The sequence below is a fragment of the Hylobates moloch genome, unplaced genomic scaffold (assembly GCF_009828535.3).
Source record: "Hylobates moloch isolate HMO894 unplaced genomic scaffold, HMol_V3 SCAFFOLD_13, whole genome shotgun sequence".
Taxonomy (NCBI): Eukaryota; Metazoa; Chordata; class Mammalia; order Primates; family Hylobatidae; genus Hylobates; species Hylobates moloch.
The window spans coordinates 26,267,002-26,288,546 of NW_026652288.1; the positions used below are offsets into that span (position 1 = coordinate 26,267,002).

Genomic DNA, 21,545 nt, shown 5'->3' on the forward strand with positions numbered 1-21,545 from the left:
ACAGGATTAAACCCAGGCAGTCTCACTTAGTGGGAAGTCTGTGCTCTTAACCACCCCTAACTGCCTTTATTGCAATAACGTGCCAATCTTTCATGGGCAGAGGATCACCCAAAACAATCACTACATTTGCCAGCCTCCGTTGCTGCTAGATGTGCCCATGTGACCATGTTCTGGCCAATGAAGTGTAAGCAGAAGAGGCACAGACAACTTCTGGGACCATCTATAAAGAGAAGGTGTGGTCGTCTGGGATAATGAGGTGACCTTGGGAATGAAGGATAAAGCGACAAGATGGGAGGACCTGGGATCCCTGACACTGAGAGCTTTAGAACCACTGTAGGTAACTGGCCGGGTACGGTGGATTACGCTCATGCCTGTAATCCCAGCACTTTGGGAGGCCGAGGTGGGCGGATCACAAGGTCAGAAGATTGAGACCATCCTGGCTAATGCAGTGAAACCCCATCTCTACTAAAAACACAAAAAATTAGCCAGGCGTGGTGGCAGGTGCCTGTAGTCCCAGCTACTTGGGAGGCTGAGGCAGGAGAATGGCATGAACCTGGAAGGCGGAGCTTGCAGTGAACGAGATCACGCCACTGCACTCCAGCCTGGTGACAGAGCGAGACTTCGTCTCAAAAAAAAAAAAAAAAGAACCACTGTGGGTAACTATCTCTTGACTTCTACATATTAGATAAATAAATATATAGCTTTCAGCAATCTTGGAAGCTATCTTGCTTAAGCCACTGCTACCTGTGTTATACTGTCATTGGCCACCAAATTTAATCCTAATTCATTATCTGAGTCTCAGTTTCCTCATCTGTAAAACGGGAGTAATAGCAGTACCTCTGCAGAGTTGCTGTGGAGATTAAATAAGAAAATACATGGACATCACCTAAAATATAGAAGATATTCAGTATAGAAGGTTAGATATAAATAAGAATAAGCATATTAGTTATATCTAATAAGCATCTTCTATACTAAGATATCTTAGTATATATAGTTATCATCACTACTTAGTAAATATACAATGCTATAACTTAGTATAGTTATATATCTCTTTTATACTAAGAGGCTCAATTCTACATCACTTCATGATTGCTAAACACTAAAAGTGCAAACCGAAGAGGCTTTATAAACCCACCTCGAAGGAAAGGAACTAGAGCTATATTGGTTTCTGCCAGTTTCTATACTCATTTCTACTAGAGAAACAAATGCCCAGGTTTGCTGATGTCACAGGGTCCTTTGGTGGCAGAGCCAAGACTTGTCTCTGTTCCCCATGGCAGGATATGGGTGTGGAAGGTGTAAGTTCCCCTCATTCCTCCAGCAGTGCCCCTTCCCTGGCTGAATGCTTGTCAGTGCCAGGACTGGAGCCTCTCTCCCTGCACAGGCTCTGCTACCATCTCCATGGGAAATGGCTCAGAGCAGGTGAAGGGGGTGGAGGGACCAGCCCCAGGGCCTGGAGACGGTGGACAGCCGCAGTGACACTGCACTGCTGCTGGGAACCTCTGCAGCCTCTCTCAGAGACCCTGCAGTGTCCCCAGGCATCCTGCTGGCCCAGCTCTTCTATGCAGGGACTGCAGCAAATGACATGGCTTTGGCCCCACGCCATCTGGAAACAGAATAATTTGCTAGAGTAAATGTAGTCCTGGACAGTTCCCCTCCTTTGGGGGTGGCAAGGGCAGGGCAGCCTGGGAGGGGCTGGGGGCTGAGACCTCTGGGAGGCGGACCAGCCCAGGTGGCCTCTGCAGCCTCAGACCACTTGGGAGGGGCTGGAGCCTTCTTCTTGCAGTCTCCCAACAATGCTAGGAGGGGCTCAGAGAGCTGGTGGAGTCGAGGCTCAGCCTTCAGGCCCCCCGAAGACTCTGACCATCGTCATTCAAAGTCTCTGTCATTCTTACTCCTTGCAGTTTCCCAGGACTTTTACAGAAATCAACCTGTGGTGGAGGGAGGGAGGGCTCCTTTCACCATGACTTTCGTGAGAACTGAGGTTTCTTCCTTTGTCTCTCCCCAACCACCTGCACCTGCCGTGGTGTCAGTCCCTGGGAAGGTATGGGGAGACCTGCCACAGGTGCTCCAGGACCTGCCTGGGGATAATTCCTATCTGGTGGAGGCTGTGCTGATGGGAGCAGGAAGACATTACTGGGATGGTGGTCTCTCACTGGTGGAAACTCCTTCTTCTTCTTCTTCTTCTTCTTCTTCTTCTTCTTCTTCTTCTTCTTCTTCTTCTTCTTCTTCTTCTTCTTCTTCTTCTTCTTCTTCTTCTTCGTCCTCTTCCTCTTCCTCCTCTTCCTCCTCTTCCTCCTCTTCCTCTTCCTCTTCTTCTTCCTCTTCTTCTTTCTTCTTCTTCTTCTTCGTCCTCTTCCTCTTCCTCCTCTTCCTCCTCTTCCTCTTCTTCTTCCTCTTCTTCTTCTTCTTCTTCTTCTTCTTCTTCTTCTTTTTCTTCTTCTTTCTCTTCTTCTTCATTTTTGAGAGAGAGTCTCACTCTTCTTCCCCAGGCTGGAGTGCAGTGGCACAATCTTGGCTCACTGCAACTGCCTGACAAGTTCAAGTGATTCTCTTGCCTCAGCCTCCTGAGTAGCTGGAACTACAGGAGCACACCACCATGCCTAGCTAATTGTTGTATTTTTAGTAGAGATGGGGTTTCACCATGTTGGCCAGGTTGGTCTCAAACTCCTGACCTCAGGTGATCCACCCGCCTCAGCCTCTCAAAGTGCTGGGATTACAGGTGTGAGCCACTGCACCCAGCCCCTGCTGGATTCTTGACCAAACGCCATTCTGCTGTCTTTCTTACTAACATAACTGCAGTTTCTTTTTAGGATGACACCATGTCCAGCTTAAAATGTGTAGCTGGATGTTTTAAGTCTCCTTTGCAGCTATGGGTAGCCAGGTGACATAGTTCTGGCCAATGAAATATAAATCAAAAATGCTGGGTGGGGCTTCCAAGAAAGCTTGTGAAAGGAGAGTGGACTTATCTGCACTTTGGATGTACTTTTGTCCTGATCCCTTCTCCTATCACCTTTTCTTCCTGAAATGAAGATGAGATGTCTTTGGGCACAGAAGCCATGGTGTGACTATGAGGATAATGGTCCCTGACTGTTGGCAGAATAGGAAGCTTGAAGGAGCCTGGGCCCTCAACCTCCTGAAGCCATTGCCCCAACTCTGGACTGCCTGACTCCAGACTTTGTTTTTTCTTTTTTGTAATACCATGGCCACTGCTCCACATCACTGAATGCAACCCTAGCTCCTGCAGCAGTTTAGAGCAACAGCTCTCACAGTCTGCTGCTCATTCGAGCCATCCAGGGAGCTTCCAAAAAGCCCAGGGACCAGGACATACCCAATACCATTCCATCAGGTCCTTGGAGCTGGGGCCCAAGCATCTGTATTAAAAAAAAAAAACAAAAAAACTCACAGGTGATTCAATGTACAGCCAAGTGTGAGAAGCAGTGGGTTAGAGCAACGCTTCTTAGACATTAAAGCGCAGAGGAATCTTGCTAAAATGCAGATTCAGATCCAGTGGGTGGAGTGGGGCCTGGGGCTCTGCATTTCTGATAAGCTTCCTGGCAGTGTTGATACTGCTGGTCTGTGGGCCACACCGGGGGTAGCAAGGGGCCGGAGCACTGAGTTCCGTCTTTGGGCTTTTGCTGAGAATCATCACCATGACAGTTACCATGCCCGCCTCCTCCTTTCCCTTTCTGTCTCCTTTCCCCTCTTTTTTGATCCCTTTTCATCCTTCATTGTGGACCACTCCCTCCTCGGCTTATTACGCAGGCTCAGGATCCACGTGTCCTATCTCTAATCTTGCTGACAGCTCTGTAAAGAAACCTTCTGAGCCCAGAGAGAATTCAGGTTTGTCTGAGTCTATCTGATGAAGCCTGGGCATTTATGAGCCCCTGGGCATCTATTTGCACAGCTGATTTGCATGAAGGCTTTGAGCTTTTTGTGTTTGTGCTTAGGCTGGAGGAAGGAACCTCTATGCTCCAAGGGGCCAGGAGAGAGTGGGGGGAGAAAGATACAAAGACATTGTGGGGGATATTGTGGTGTCTAGTCCTTGATCTGCCCTGAGGCTCTCAGTCTGACCTCTTGGGACAGTGGGTGTTCTCCCCATGTCACAGCTGAACACGATTTAGCTTGTGCCTTGAAAGCCCAAGGAGAAGCTCTGCTCACCTCACTCCTGAAGGGTTTGAGTGTTTTTGTTTGTTTAGCTCAGGAAACTATGGAAAGTCAGTGTAGGCGGATGTCTTTTGTGGCCTCTGCCCAGCCTACGCTCTACCGTCTCTGAGAAGTGTCCCCACCCCAGGGACAGGCCACTAGAGCCATGCTTGTTTCACAACTCTGCTTCTTTTTGGCTGCAGGTGATTGGGCAAGGCTGGTCACCTATCCCAGGGGAAGCTAGATCATTGGCTGGGTGAGAAAACAGAAGGGAGAAACAGAGATGCTTGTGGCTACTCAGAGTGAAGCCTGCAGGCCATGTGGGAGCCGGGGAGTCATCTTTGGCCTGTGGGTACAGAGGCATAGTAGATCTGCAGAAGGAGAAGGAAAGCCCACAGAGAGAGGCAGAGATGAGAGACGAGGCAGCCATGGAAAGGAGACCGCAGCTGCCTGGCTTCCTGACTCTCATCCAGCTGTGCCCTAGGGCCCCGGGGGTCCTGCCTCACTTCCACTGTGGGCTCCATAGTGCTCTTGGCAGACGAACTCTAGTGCCCTCTCTCCCAAGAGCCACACGTCTTGGTGCTCAGGCTTTTGTATAATCCCCAACCCCCTTGAGTGTGGGTGGGAACTGTGACTTGCTTGTAACCAATGGAACTTGGCAAAAGTGATGGGCTGTCACTTCCACCATCATGCTGTCTTTTATGACTCCATCTTGCCAGTGGGGTGACTCAAGAGTCTCTCCCCCTGGCTGTCTTTAAAGAAGCAAGTGGCCAGGTTGAGAGGCCCATGTGTCCAGGAGCTGAGGGCAGCCTCTGGCTGAGAGCCGGCAAGAAATTAAGGCTCTAAGTCCTGCAGACACAAGGAAGTGAATTCTGCCAACAACGTGAGCAAGCTCATGATCAGATTCCCCCAGTCAAGCGCCCTCCAGGTGAGAAGGCACCCCGGCCGGAACCGTGATGGCAGTTTGCGAAACCCTAAGAGGAGGACCCAACTAAGTCATGCCTGGCCCACAGAAACTGTGAGGTTACTAATGTATGTAATCTAAAGCCTCTAAGCTTGTGGTAATTTCTTACACAGTGGAAAACTCATCTAGTGCTGGTTCTTATCAGTGGCGTTTACATAGGTAAGTTTCTGTGGTTTGCAACCTAAAGACTCTTGGCTAAGACAGGAAGAGCAAGCCTGGGCTGGCATCCTCCCAGAGGAGCAACCCCAGCCAGAAGAGCACTGATGGGGGCTTGAGCCAGCACAGCTGCCACCTGTGGGAGGCTTGGCTGCGAGGAGCAGCGGCTAGAGGGCTCCAACTCCCTGGATGCATTGGGATCCCCATGGAGACTCCCAGAAATCCTTGCGGTAAGGAAGGAGGAAAGCTGGTGTGGACAGGTGGGGCCTACGAAACCAACAGAATTTGGGTATGTGATTTAATTTCTACATATTCTGCTTGGAGTTCACTATAAATCTGTGTCTTACATCAAACGTAGGACATTTGGGGCCATTATGTCTTCAAATATCTTTTCTGCCCCATTCACTCTCCCCTCTCCTTGTCAGACTCCATCTAGATACATGTTAGAGCTTTCTATTGTCCTGCATGTCTCGAAGGCTCTGTTCCCTTTCCCTTGAATAATTGTTCTCTCTGTTCTTCAGATTAGGTTATTTCTATTGTTCTGTCTTCAAGTTTCCTGACTCTTCTGTTATCTCAATTCTCCCGTTAAGCTCATCCAGTGAATTTTTGTTTCAGATATTTTATTTTTCAGTTCTATATTTTCTATTTGATTCTTTCTTATAGTTTCTGCTTCTCTGCTGAGATTTCCTATCTTTTCATTTGTTATGAGCAGTTTTTACATCCTTGGGCATGATTATTGTGATGATTAATGATATGTGTCAATTTGACTGAGCTAAGGTTGCCCAGATAGCTGGCAACAGATTCTTTCTGGGTGTCTCTGTCAGGGTGTTTCCGGAAGAGATTGGCATTTGAATCAATAGGCTGAGTAAAGATGATCTGTCCTCACCAACTGGACATTTTTCCATCCATGGAGGGTCCAATAGAACAAAAAGGTGGAGGAAGGATGAATTTGTACTCTCTGAGCTGAGACATCCATCTTCTCCCATCCACAGACATTGATGCTCCTGGTTCTTGGACCTTCAGAATGAATTATGCTACCACCTTTCCTAGCTTTCCAGCTTGCAGACAGCAGGTCATGGGACTTCTCAGCCTCCATAACCACATGAGCCAGTTCCTAGAATAAATCTCTCTCTCTTTCTACATATATATGTAGAGACATGTGTGTGTATGTGTGTGTGTGTGTATATATACATATATACATATACTATGTGTGTGTGTATATATATACATATATACATACACTGTGTGTGTATATATATACACATATATACATAGTATACATATATACTATGTATGTATACTATGTATATATGTGTATATATATACACACATATATATACACACGTATATACACACACACATACACTCACATACATATACACATATAAATAGCCTATTGGTTCTGTTTCTCTACAGAATCCTGACTAATACAGTTATAATAGCTATTTTTAAATCTTTATTAGCTAATTCCAACATCTAGGTCATGTCAGTCAGTCTCCATTCTTGAGAATTCATCAATTAAAAAAAATTTTTGTTCGTTGTGTACAATTTTGAATAGCTTCTTGGATATTATAAATGTTTTGTTGTAGAGACTGTATTTCTCCAAAGAGTGCTGAATTTTTGGTTTTAGCAGGCAATTGATTTTGACTCAAAGTGCAAACCCTGTCACTCATGGATCTGGTTAAAATGTGGTGGCAGCTCAAATCTCAGTTTAGTTCTTTTATCCTTAGCTGAGCTGCTTTGAGTTTGCCCTCATGTATGTGGTGTAGAGGTCAGAAAGAGATATGGGCGTAGTTTACACGCAAAATTTGGACTCCCTGTCTCTTTCATAGGCTCTCCTTCACTTCGCAGGGGCTGTGTGTGCCCCAAACTCTCTGGCTCTTTAAGTTAGAAAGAATCCAGTGTTTCCATCAGCCTGCCTGAGTCCAGTGTTTCCACTCACTGAAGCCTACCTTCAGGATAAAAAAGTTAAAAATAAAAAAAGTGGGTGAAGGAAAACCCATCTACTACCGTTTCCTTCTTCCAGGCATCAGATGTCTCTAGAACACATCTCGCTTTTGGTAGCTTTCCAACGCCATCAGCTAGTTGATTTTTATAAGTAGAGTTTTATAGTTGCTATCTGCAGGAGTGACCTATAATAGGAGTTTACTCAGCCATTCTCAGGAGGGGACTCTGATTTCATGTATGCTTACCAAATGCTGAGCCTGAGGACATATGGGATAAAAAATATTAAGTCTTTTTTACAGATGAAAAAACTGAGGCCTCATAGGTCCCTCTGTCTTAAAGTTCTTCTACTGTCTTCTATCCACATCCCACTTGGGTGAGGCAGAAATGAGATGGAGTCCACCATGTGGAGACTGGGGAGAAGCTGGCAGGAAAGGAAGGAACGTGAGATGTGAATGTGCAAGTCCTTTGGGGCCAAAGAGTTATCAGGATGCACTGAAGACTTGCACCTGGTTTGTTTGAAAGCATCTTAAGACTTCTTTCTTTCCTTTTGATTCCTTTTGAGAATTCCCTTGCATCCCAGCTGTGCTAAGCAGACATTTGCCTGGTGAAGAGCAGAACTTCAGCAGTCTGTGACTACCCAAGACAGAGTCAGAGACCAAAAAAATGTCAAAGTACCTCAGAGATTATCTCTCCCTATCCCCTCATTTTATAGATGAGAAAACTGAGCCCCAGAAAGGTGAAATGATTTGTCCAAGATTGTTCAAATTTTCTTAACTTCCTATCCAATGCTCCTTCTGCCAAATAAGCATAAATCCTTTACCTGCATATGTGGTTCTGTCTCTCTCTCGCCTGCCCACACACCACACACTACCACCAAATATCAACGCCCATGACCCCATTGCCCTCTGATGACACGGAGGGGAGTCTGTCCATTGACGCTGTCATTCTCAATCTTTTCTTTTTACTCCATGGTACATGCAAAATATGACACAGACCCACAGATACCCAAGCACACCCCAGTTAATGCCATCCACCAATGAACTGATGATGGAGTCCAGATATGGTATGTTCTCTATGGCCCTTCCACCCCTCACCCCGCAGTCCCCCACAGCACCTACCATAGATGCGAAAGGCGTACTCAATCTTCAGGCTTGGGCAGGCCTGCTCGCTGAACACAGATGCCATGCCCAGCACATCCTCAAAGGAGAACACGCCTTTGTGGGAGAACACTCTGCAGATACGGTCTCTGAAAGGGTTGACCTGTGGGTGACGGGAGGAGCAGGGAGGAGGTCTATCAGGGTCGGGGCTGTGTCTCCCTCAGCCTCTCTCATCTATTACAAACACTGTGTCCTGGGTTTGAGATGGAAACAACAGCCGCAATGTAAATACTGGAGTAGATGGTGGCTCACTGAGCCAGGACCCTCGGCATGATGGGGTGCCGGGGATGACTCTTGCAGATGGATATGTGACTTCACAAGATTCCTGCAAAGATGCCACAATTGAAGATAATGGTTATAATGCAAATGCAAATGAACAAGAGATGGTCAGAGCTGAAACCTCTCCTACTCTAAATACGAGTCCTTCTCTATGAGGTAGAAATCATGAGCATCCAGGCAGAAATAACAAGAAGTCCTGCATCAATGTTCTTGTCCTGTGCTCAGGCAGGTGCAAGGCCAGCCAACAGGCTCACTGCCCAAGCGCATAGCCAGCCAGGGAATGAGAACGAGATATCAAGCTTCCTTTCCCCAGGGACCTCCCTTTGTCTTTGCTGGTAGTGACGGGAGGGAGGTGGTTGCCAGGACACCAATACACTCCTTAGATCCATGTCACGTGACTCGTCTACACACACACACACACACACACACACACACACACACACACCATGTCTTATAGAGACTGAAAACAGGACAGTTGATGAGGTAGCTGCTGGTAATACGAATAGCACCTACAACACAACATGTGAGCATGTTGGAAGATGCAGAGAAAATATTGCCGAAGATATAGAGAAATAAGTATTCGAACAAATTTCACACTGTGAAAACTTTGCTAAATAGTTAAATAAAGGTATAGATTTTCTAATGTGGTTTTCCTAGATTCTGTACGTGAAAAACCACATTTCTGCAAGCCACTAAAGGAAACAGAGACATGGACTGAATAGTAAATGAATGTCTTTAATAAAAACACCATTGCTGGGAAAAGTGAAGGTACTCATTGAGGGGGGTGGCTGCTCCAGGATGGAAAAGAATTCTGGGGTGAGGGTGCAGGATGGCAACACATGCCAAATGACTTCCCTGCAGGATTTCCTGCCGGCTACTGCAGTCAGGAAGGTAAGCCCAGAAATACCTAAAGTACAGCAGAAGGCATTGAAATGGTTCTTTTTTAAAAAAAGAGTTAAAATATAGTAAAGCTTGGCCAGGCACGGTGGCTCATGCTTGTAATCCCAGCACTTTGGGAGGCCAAGGCAGGTGGATCACCTGAGGTCAGGAGTTCGAGACCAGCCTGGCCAAAATGGTGAAACCCCGTCTCTACTAACAATACAAAAAAAATTAGCCGGGCGTGGTGGTGCATGCCTGTAATCCCAGCTACTCGGGAGGCTGAGGCAGGAGAATCGCTTGAACCCGGGAGGCAGGGGCTACAGTGAGCTGAGATTATGCCATTGCCCTCCAGCCTGGGCAAAAACAGCAAAACTCCATCTAAAAAAAAAAAAAGTAAAGCTTATACAATGATTTGTAATCAGAAGGAAAACGAATATGAAAATCTTCTGAACCACATGGAGGTTTGCTACTTAGCTCTTGGAAGAGTTCTTAAAAGAGCTATCAAACTTAAAGATGAGTTATATGTTTTCCTGGCACAAAAAGACAAGTGTCCCAAATTTGCTGACTTTTCCATGATGACAAGTAGCTGTTGGCAATGTGCTACCTAGCAAATATCCACCAAAAGATGAACTCAATTTCAGTTGACTCCTCAAGGTAAAGGTGACTCATTTTAGCGTTACTGCTTTTCTAAAGAAACTCATGCTTTGAAGAGAATATTTTTAAAATGGAATTTTTGTGCTTAAAAACATGTGTATCACCTATAGAAATACTTATATTACATACCTGGAAATACAGAAACAGACTCTTCTGACCTGTTCGGATATTGTCCAAATAAAGAATGTCAGCGGATTTTGAATCCATTTGTTAAAAATATAAAAATGTAATACTTTCCACTTAGTGTAAGAGCCACTGACTCACGTAAGGGAAGACAGACAATTACTAGCTTAATTTCAATTGAAAGCTTTTAATTGGTGAATGGAGTTCAAAATGAGTGCCGTGATTTAAGACATACAGCCCATGCCACATTTCCTCTCTTTGGATCAGTTACGACAGCTATTAAAAAAAAACCAAAAAAAAAACTGAACTGGAACCAGACCTCTGAATGGCTCTAGCTCAATCTTAAAGCAAGATTTCAAAGAATAATGAAGCATATCCAACTGCATTGCTTTCCCTTACAATATTATTCGTTATATGCAAACAGCAGCATAATGCAAGGAAGAAATCTTACTATATCTATTAAAGGGAAAATTGTTTTTTTTTTTTTGAGGCGGAGTCTCGCTCTGCCGCCCAGGCTGGAGTGCAGTGGCGCGATCTCGGCTCACTGCAAGCTCCGCCTCCCGGGTTCACGCCATTCTCCTGCCTCAGCCTCTCCGAGTAGCTGGGACTACAGGCGCCCGCCACCACGCCCGGCTGATTTTTTTATATTTTTAGTAGAGACAGGGTTTCACCGTGGTCTCGATCTCCTGACCTCGTGATCCGCCCGCCTCGGCCTCCCAAAGTGCTGGGATTACAAGCGTGAGCCACCGCGCCCGGCCGAAAATTGTTTGTTAAATATTTTATGTAGTTTTTAGCTTGTCCTTAAATTTTTTTATTTTGATATTATATCAGATTAGTATAGTAGTAAATGTATACAGTTTATAAATAAATATATACATATGATAAGTCCACATGTTTCTCATTTTTTCATATCATTGCTGGGGATTTATGATCTAGGCTAAACTGCTCATCTCACGGATGTGGAAATGAGGCCTGGGGAAGGGGAGGGACTCAGCCAGCAAGTGGGAGAGCCGGCCTGAGACCCAGGACTCCTGAGCCTGTCCTGCCCTATTTCCACTAAGGTGCCTGGTGCCAAAAAAAAAGCAAAGGCCAAGCAGTGGCCATTAAAATATAGAAAACCTTGGAAATGGATCCCTCTAAAATTCTTACTTTAATAAAAAACATTTTTTTGGCTGGGCGTGGTGGCTCACACCTGTAATACCAACACTTTGGGAGGCCGAGACCGATGGAACTCTTGAGGTCAGGAGTTCGAGACCAGCCTGGCCAACATGACAAAACCCCATCTCTACTAAAAATACAAAAATTAGTAGGGCGTGATGGCACATGCCTGCAGTCCCAGCTACTTGGGAGACTGAGGCAGGAGCATCGCTTGAACCCGGGAGGCGGAGGTTGCAGTGAGCTGAGATCATGCCAGTGCACTCCAGCCTGGGTGACAGAGGGAGACTCCATCTCAAAAAAAAAAAAAAAAAAAAAAAGTGCAAAAACAGAATCTAGATTGAAGTTAAAGAAATGGCTCATGCAAAATGGGAGAAAATTTTCACAACCTACTCATCTGACAAAGGGCTAATATCCAGAATCTACAATGAACTCAAACAAATTTACAAGAAAGAAGCAAACAACCCCATCAAAAAGTGGGCAAAGGACATGAACAGACACTTCTCAAAAGAAGACATTTATGCAGCCAAAAAACACATGCAAAAATGCTCATCATCACTGGCCATCAGAGAAATTCAAATCAAAACCACAATGAGATACCATCTCACACCAGTTAGAATGGCCATCATTAAAAAGTCAGGAAACAACAGGTACTGGAGAGGATGTGGAGAAATAGGAACACTTACACTGTTGGTGGGACTGTAAACTAGTTCAACCGTTGTGGAAGTCAGTATGGCGATTCCTCAGGGATCTAGAACTAGAAATACCATTTGACCCAGTCATCCCATTACTGGGTATATACCCAAAGGACTATAAATCATGCTGCTATAAAGACACATGCACACGTGTGTTTATTGCAGCACTATTCACAATAGCAAAGACTTGGAACCAACCCAAATGTCCAACAACAATAGTCTGGATTAAGAAAATGCGGCACATATACACCATGGAATACTATGCAGCCATAAAAAATGATGAGTTCATCTCCTTTGTAGGCACATGGATGAAATTGGAAATCATCATTCTCAGTAAACTATCACAAGGACAAAAAACCAAACACCGCATGTTCTCACTCATAGGTGGGAATTGAACAATGAGAGCACATGGACACAGGAAGGGGAATATCACACTCTGGGGACTGTTTGGGGTGGGGGGAGGGGGGAGGGAGAGCATTAGGAGATACACCTAATGCTAAATGACGAGTTAGTGGGTGCAGCACACCAACATGGCACATGGATACATATGTAATAAACCTGCACATTGTGCACATGTACCCTAAAACTTAAAGTACAATAAAAAAAAAAAAAAAAAGAAATGGCTCATGGCCTAGGAGAACTCAGCAGCCAGCTAAAAATGACTCTGTGACTCTGTGACTATGAAAGTGAGAGGCACAGGAGGGGGCCACGGGACCACAGGCTGCAGAAGGGAGAAGGTCAAAGAAGATGGAGCTGACACAGACCCACTGGGCTTGGGAAACAGTGAGGAATCCGAGTATGGAGCAGGGGACACTGTCCCTGAGAGGATGGCAGGGCAGATGGCAGGCCGCAGGGCTAGGGCCGAGCTCGCTAGGGCCGAGCTCACCAGAGTTGTGTTTGGGTCCTGGGGACCCAGGAGTGGCTAGTATAGTTCGCTGTGAGGCCTGGCAGGCACCTGCCAGGAAAGTGTCCCAGGGCTGTCTCTGGTCCAACAAGGTGCAGCTTCCTTCTCCCCCAGGGTCCCTGTCTCAAGGGATAGCTCAGGTTACGAGCCCCCCTGCGACAGAGCAGCTCCAGTCAAAGGGGCACCGATAGTGCTGACGGAGAGTTTCTAGGGGCCCTGGTGGTGCAGCCTCATGCCCCTCCCTGCTCTCCATCCTGAGCTAAAGGTCAGCTCAGCCAGTGTCCTCGGATCTGGTTCAGTCCAGCCCCAGGCAGACAAAACAGCCAAGAAGCGGAAGCTGAAAGAGCAAGCCTCATTAGAGATCACAGGTCCAGTTTGCTGGATTCCAGATTTTTGATGCTATAACTTTAACAATCTCAAATCTGAACGAATAAATTTGGGGACCTATCCAGAGAGTTATCATCTGTATGAAACTTCACACTTATTTAGAAGTCTTCAATCCTCCACAGGAGGAAGTGACAGTTGACAAAGCAATGCTTCCATTTCAAGAATAACATGTACCCTGGTTTGAGGGCATTTTGAACAAAGGGAATACAAACATGTCAGTACAGCAATTTATACAGGTAACTCAGTGTATGATCTCCACTTATGCGTGATGAAACTAAAGTAGATGAAAATAAACCCCAAATTCTGGGAGTTTTTTTGGAAATAGAAACTACAGTTTATCGACAATAAAAAGATTGCAGTCCCTGCCAAAAAAAACTAAAAGTTTTCTTTTTTTAAAGATCTTCTTAAAGTTATTGAACAAGAGATTTGATTTGAAGATGAAAGTCAGAGGAAAAATATTTGGACCTAGCTTAAAAATATCTCCTCACCATTTCTCCAACTAGCGCCTAGTCAAAAAAAGCTTTTTACAGTTGCTGGAAAAAATTCACACAAAAATACGCTAGTGACTCAATGATGATGTCATTGATGCACTTGGACTTTCAAGAGCTCATTAAAAAAATCAAACAGTATTAATTTATGTAAAATTTCTCATCTCTAAATTTTCTTAATTACTAGTGTTTTTGTTTTCTTTTTTTAATTAGACTTCATTTAGCGTTTTTATTTTCTAATCATACTTTATTTTGTGCATTGTATCTGCTACCCACTCTTATTAAGATAATATGATTGGCCAGGCGTGGTGGTTCACACCTGTAATCCCAGCACTTTGGAAGGCAGAGGTGGGCGGATCACGAGGTCAGGAGATCAAGACCATCCTGGCCAACATGGTGAAATCCTGTCTCTACTAAAAATACAAAAATTAGCTGGACATGGTGGCGCGCACCTGTAGTCCCAGCTACTCAGGAGGCTGAGGCAAGAGAATCGCTTGAACCCAGGAGGCAGAGGTTGCAGTGAGCCGAGATCGTGCCACTGCTCTCCAGCCTGGCGACAGAGCGAGACTCTGTCTCAAAAAAAAAAGATATGATCAATGTTTATTGACTGGGCGCAGTGGCTGCTAGGCATGGTGGTTCACTCCTGTAATCCCAGCACTTTGAGAGGCCAAGGCAGGCAGATCACCTGAGGTCAGGAGTTCAAGACCAGCCTGGCCAATGTGGCGAAACCCGTCTCTACTAAAAAATACAAAAATTAGCCAGGCGTGGTGGCAGGCTCCTGTAATCCCAGCTACTCAGAGGCTGAGGCAGCAGAATTGCTTGAACTCGGGAGGCGGAGGTTGCAGTGAGCCAATATTGCGCCATTGCACTCCAGCCTGGGTGACAAGAGCAAAACTCTGACTCAAAAATAAATAAAAAAATAAATAAACAAGTAAACAAATAAATAAAATGACATGATTAATGTTTATATTTTAAACATTTTACACAGATGTAAAGCACTTGTCAAAGAAAGCAGTAGATGAAGGTGTCTGCTAGAGTGGTACAGAAGAGGTCAGTCCTTCCTTAGTCTTGAGTGGAGTCCTCAGTTTACCTGAAGCACCCTCTCACCCAGAAAGGCACTGCCCAAAAAGTGCCTCACGGCTGTGTAAGGTTAGGTGAGCAGAGCCCATGTCCTGGGAGAAGGATGTAACAAAACCTTTTGTATTTTAGTGCCTTTTAAAACTCCCCTCAGATATGCTTATGGATTAGAAGGCTCAATATTATTAATGTTGATTCTTTCCAAATTGATCCATAAAGTTAATGCAATTCTAGTTAAAGTTTTCCAGCTGGTCCACTTTGCAGGACTTCACAAGCCAATTCTAAAGTCTACATGGAAATGCAAGGGTGAAGAACAGCCAAGTTAATCTTAAAGAACAACAAAGCTGGAGGACTTATACCACTAGATAGCAAGATCTAGGCTGGGAGCTGTGGCTAACACCTATAATCCCAGCACTTTGGGAGGCTAAGGGGTGAGGATTGCTTCAGTCCAGAGTTTGAGACCAGACTGGGCAACATAATGAGACCCTGTCTCTACAAAAAAAATTAAAAATTGGCCAGGTATGGTCTTGTACGCCTGTAGTTCCAGGTACTTGGGAGGCTGAGGTACAAGGATCAATGAGCCTAGGAGGCTGAGGCTGCAGCGAGCCATGATTGTGCCACTGCACTCCAGCCTGAGCGACAGAGTGAGACCCTGTCAAAAAAAAAAAAAGAGATATATATATATGCTAAGGCTTTAGTAATTAATGTGGTATGGTATTTGTGCAAGGATAGACAAATAGATCAATGGCCATAATGGAGACTCCAGAAACAGACCCACACATATATGGCTACCTGATTTATGACAAAGATAACATGGCAATGCAGTGAGGGAAGGGACAGTCTTTTCCATAAGTGGTGTTGGGTTTAGTGGACATTCATATGAGGAAAAAATGAATCTTTATAATCCTACCTCACACCATACACAAAAATCAAATCCAGACTGATTATAGATCTAATATGTAGGACTAAACTAAAACATTAGGTAAATATCACAGGAGGATATCTTCATGATCTCGGGGGCAAAGACTGTTTAACAATATACAAAAGCACAAACCATAGGAGAAAACTCATAAATTGGAGTATATTAAAAATTTTCAAATTACATTACTCAAAATACATAATTAAGACAGTGAAAAGGCAAGCCATAATAATCACTAGGTACTTCCACAGGTGAATGGATAAACAAACCATGGTGCGTTCATGCAAAGGAATACTACTCAGCAATAAAAATGAAGAACCATTGATTAATGCAACAACGTGGATGATTCTTCAATGCATTTTGCTAAATAGAAGAAGTCAGACCCAAAGGGCTACATATTGTTTGAGTCCATCCCAGAAAATGTAAAACCATAGGGCCGGAAAACAGATCGTAGTTGTCAGTGGTTGTGGGAGGGGGGAATGAGTTGACTACAAAGGAAATTTTGGGGGTGATGGAACTGTTCTCTAGGGTGCTGTGGTGCAGATAGAAGCCATGCCTTTATGCATTTCTGGAAACCCATAGAACCGTACACCACAGAGTGAACTTTACTGGATGCAAATCAAAGACAATATGGGATGATAGAGAACCCAGGATGGAATGCAGGTCATGGCAAATGAAACCAATTGTATTACAAATGCAAGACAAAATTTTCCTGAAAGGAGTGGAAGAAGAGGAAGTGACCAAGTAACTTTGAAAAGTGATGTTTGACCAGGTATGTAGTCTAAAGACCAAAATAATATAAATAAACAGTGTATTCTGGGGAGTCAATTTGATTCTCACAGGGTTATGGGTTAGCAATTCTTACCACAAGTATACTAGGAATGAACAAATACATAAATAAATAACAAGTTATAAGTAAGATAAAATAAGTTATAAAGAAGCAAGAGGGAAGGCTAGATATGGTACTGGATTAGTCAGAGACATCAATATGAACTAATGGGTATTTTACTACATGTACAGTTGGATAGATACAAAATAAATATTGATGTGTAGTATACATGGGTTAGTATACATACCTATATTTTCTAGCTCTGTCTACCAAATAACTTTACAGTGGAGAAACTTGGAAATACCATCTTCACCAAATGATCAAGGTTAAGATCACCAGTAATACGTCATGTTGATGTCAGGTATCCCCTGGTATGATGCAATGAGAAGGGCGGTTCAGGCCAGGTGCAGTGGCTCATGCCTGTAATCTCAAGCTTGGGTGGCTGAGGCGTGAGGCTCACTTGAGGCCAGGCATTTTAAATCAGCCTAGGCAACATAGTGAGATCCCATCTCTAAAAAAATTAAAATAAGCTGGTGTGGTGTTATGTGCCTGTAGTCCTAGCTACTCGGGAGGCTAAAAGGGGAGGATCACTTGAGCCCAGAAGTCCAAGGCTGTCATGAGCTATGATCACTCCACTGTGGCATGGGCAATAGAGCAAGACCCTGTCTCTAAAAAACAGGGTGGGGTGGGGGGTTCACTTCTGTGGTATTTGCACAAATCCATTACTTCTATCTAATTATGAGAAAACACCTGAAAAACAAGTTGAAAGATGTTCTACAAAAACACCTGGTCTATGCTCTCCAAAAACTCATGGAAAAGCAAGACTGAGAAACTATCACAGATCAGAAGAATGAAAAACACGCAACGACTAAATGGAAGGTGGGACCCTGGAGGGGATCCTGACACAGATCAAAAAACATGAGTGGAAAACTAGCGCAAGCCGAGCAAAGTTTGTATTGCATTAATACAATACAAGCACTAATTTTTATTTCTTAGTTTTGAAAAATATAGTAAGTATAAAAATACCTATATAAAAATATAATAGGTATAGAGGTCCTGTACACCTTTCACCCAGCTTTCCCTGATGTGAATACAGGGTGAAAGGTACACAGTACTTGTCTTACTAAATCTTAAAAGCTGGACTTGAAAGGATCAATGATTTCAGTAACAAAACAGCATCCAAGAACAAAACTCAGTAACATTTAAATGAATGCAACAAAATTAAACACCTAACCATACAAAATTTACAGTGTTTAGCATCTGATAAAAAATTATCCATCATGCAAAAAAAGAAGAAAAGTAAGACCCACAACCAGTAGAAAAATCAGCCAATGAAAACAGACCCATGCTTATTATGCCTGTAACTCTAGCACTTTTGGAGGCTGAGGCAGGCAGATCACTTGAGCCCAGGAGTTCAAGACCAGCCTGGGCAACATGGCAAAAACCCCATCTCTATCTAAAAAAAATACAAAAATGTACCAGGTGTGGTGGTGTGCACCTGTAGTCATAACTATTCGGGAGACTGAGGTGGGAGGATCACTTGAGCCCAGGAGGCAGAGATTGCAATGAGCCAAGATTGTGTCACTGCACTCCAGCCTGGGCAACAGAGCAAGATCATACCTCAAAAAAAAAAAAAAAAAGAAATATGAAGAAAACTACATCAATGCACAGCATAATCAAACTGCTAAAAAGCAGTAATAAGAAGAAAAATCAGAGCTGGGCATGGTGGTTCATGCCTGGAATCCCAACACTTTGGGAGGCAGAGGCAGGAGGATTGCTTGAGCCCAGGAGTTCGAGACCAGTCTGGGCAGCATAGCAAGACCCTGTCTCTACTAAAAATAAAAAAATTACCTGAGCATGGTGGTGTACGCCTGCAGTCCCAGCCACCTGGGAGGCTGAGGCAAGAAGATTGTTTGAGCTCAGGAGAACGAAGCTGCAGTGAGCTATGATCATACCACTGCACTCCAGCCTGGGTGACAGAGCAAGACCCTGTTTAAAAAATATAAATAAAAAGAAGAAGAAAAATCTTTCTCCAGAGGCGGGAAACACACACGTAGAGAGGAACAAAGATAAAAATGACACTAGGTCTCTTGTCAGAAACTAAGCAAGCCAGAAGACAATGGAGCGATATCTTTAACTCTCTGAGAGAAAGAAAAAAGGCTCTTATTCTATTCTTCTATACCCAGCAAAAATACCTTTCCAACCTGAAGATAAAATACTCTCTTTTTTCCCCAGACAAACAAAAGCTGGGCAAATGCATCAGCAGTAAACCAGAGCTACCAAAAATATAAAAGGAAGTCCTTCTGACAGAAGGAAAATTCCAGAAACCTGTTTCTGCACAAAGGAATGAAGAACATTAGAAATCATAAGTAGGTGGGTAAACATAAAGGGTTTTTCCCCTCATTTTGAATCCTTTTCAAAAAGACAGATTCACAATTATAGTTGGAGAGTTCAACATCCAATGATTGATAGAACAAGTAGGACCTCTAAAAATCATTAAGGATATAAAAGACTTAAAAAGACTAACAATCAACAGGACCCAATTGATATTTTACAGAACACGCCACCCCGCACAGCAGAATACACATTTTTTTCCAAGTGTACTTGGAATATTTACCAAGATAGACCATATTCAGGGTTATAAAACCAATCTCAATGAATTTAAGAGGATTTAAAGCATACAGAAAATGTTATTTGAACATAACAAAATTAAATTAGAAATCAATAATAAAAAGATTCTTGAAAACCCTCAAAGTCAAAGAAATCATGAGTAATTAGAAATTATTTTGAACTAAGTGAAAATGAAAACACAACGTATGAAAATTTGTGGTATTCAGTGAAAGCAGTGTATACATGGAAATTAATAGCATTAAATGCTTGTATTTTTTTTTAAAAAAAGAAAGGTTTTTAATGTTTGTTCAAGTGAAAAAAAAATGTCCTTCATCCCTTGTTGGCAGTCAGTCACTGGGGGAAAGTGTATCAGCTGGTGGATGGTGGAACCCATTCCACCCTGTGCTCCTGGGCTACCTGCAAGTGGCTGCCCGGAAGAAACGGAAGAGCTCATCACCACCCGCGGTGGCTTGGACGCCACAGGTAGATGAAGTTGCTGGACTCACCTGCGAACAGGGGAGTGGACGCCCTTTCAGGGAAGGCTCTTCTTCCTTCATCTCATTGCCTGGGAGGAGTTCCCAGTTCTGCGTCTGAACCAGGATTCACCCTTCAGCACTAGAGTAGCTCTACCAGAAGGTGGCAGTGTTGGGTCAGCATCATTCAGTCAGTTCACAAACCCAACAAGTGAGCACCTACTGTGTGCAGGCTGTGCCGACCTTGCAGGCAGGAGGCAGGGACATTATCACTTCATTTTACAAATGCTGGGTCGATATTATCGCTTCATTTTACAAAGAGAGGAAACAACTCAAGCCCAAAGAAGGAAAGCAACTAGCCAAACGAAGGCCAGGACTCAAATTCTGAATTAAAATGCCCAACTACAGTGCTACTTTTGACTCCATCGAGCATTTAATTAACTATTTCCCAAGAAAATGTCTCAAAATCACACTCCCACCTACCATGCAGGCTGGGTTTGAGGCATCGCCATGAGTCCCATGACCCTGACAGCCCGCAGTTAGAGAACAGGCCAAGGGCAGGGGGGAGGCACGGGGGAGGGCGAATGATGTGGCTTCTTCCGCTGGGAACGAAGACACAAAGCTCATCATCTGAACTGCAAGTCCTTACCGCAAATGCATCAGGGTGAGGTACTGAGCAGCAGACACTGCGCTGAGTCCTGGAGCCCCCCAAAATGATGCAGACGCTGCCACTGCACTCCAAGAAACTCAGCCTAGGCACTTACAGATGTCTCTTCAGAACCAGACAGCATGGGGAAGTATCTCAATCAAGCGCACGCAAAGTGCTATGACAAGAGCTAGGACAGGACAGTGAGGCTGGGAGGCAGGACGGACAAAGGGCTCGGAAGGAGAAACCAGGAAGAAGACAGAGGGGAGCAAAGCCCAGGCCAAATCAGGAAGGGAGGGAGATGTGGTGGAGGATTCAGGGAAAAGCTGTTCAGGGGAATGAGAAACGAGGCAGGGCGGGAGGACTCCCCTCTCTCCCGCGCCCCTCAAGCTGTCTGTTTCCCTTCCAGGGAATAAAAATGTGAAGGAGGAGAAGGCAGCAGTGGGGTTTAACTTGGACTCTGAAACCCCTCAGAGACTCTAACTGGTTGGTATGACCCTCACCAGGTAGAAAGAACCCTGAAATTTTCATTTCTGGGGCACTGGGGACCAGGGAGCATGGAGGGTGAGAAATTTATTTAGGTGAATGCACTTCCTCTATTGTCTGGGGCCCTGGAGGCATCTTTCCTGCTAATTATTTATAAGAAAGGGGCAGCCTCTGTGTTTGAGATGCTCAACCTTCCTGAAGTCTAAAAACAGAGAGGCTCGAATGGGAGCTGTCTCCTAGTGACAGATGGGCTGGCAGGCACAGGCTAAGGATGTGTCCTGCCGGCAGCTGGAGGCAGATCGCTAATGGAACAAATAGGGAAGAAAGGCAGTAAAAATGTTAAATATTATTAAACAGCCATGGGATCATGTGGCTTAAACCTGACTCAGACCCACCAAACCAGTCCTCCCCAGATTCCAGGCCAACAGGTACCTGCCACTCCCTGGAGGAACCTTCCCAAAGAGCCATCTGCCCTAACTACCTCTCCTAGGTGGAGCTCAAAGGACTGCAGGCCTGAGGTTTTGGGGACCACCTAGAAGCCTGGTCTTGTGTTGTGGGGGATTTGGGGTAGGCA

The 21,545-nt window shown here is 44.5% G+C and overlaps 1 protein-coding gene across 2 annotated transcripts in view; it reads right to left on the minus strand.

Annotated features, from left to right (window-relative positions):
- CIB4 (calcium and integrin binding family member 4) overlaps positions 1 to 21,545 on the minus strand; it is a 69,006-nt gene that overhangs the window by 13,588 nt on the left and 33,873 nt on the right. For both annotated transcript variants that reach the window (XR_009209506.1, XM_032172138.2), the window contains exon 4: positions 8,329 to 8,470. Coding sequence is in view for 1 of the 2 variants with exons in the window: in XM_032172138.2 (XP_032028029.1) it covers positions 8,329 to 8,470 (142 nt within the window). In the remaining variant the exon portion in view is untranslated. The remainder of the gene's footprint in view (positions 1 to 8,328; positions 8,471 to 21,545) is intronic.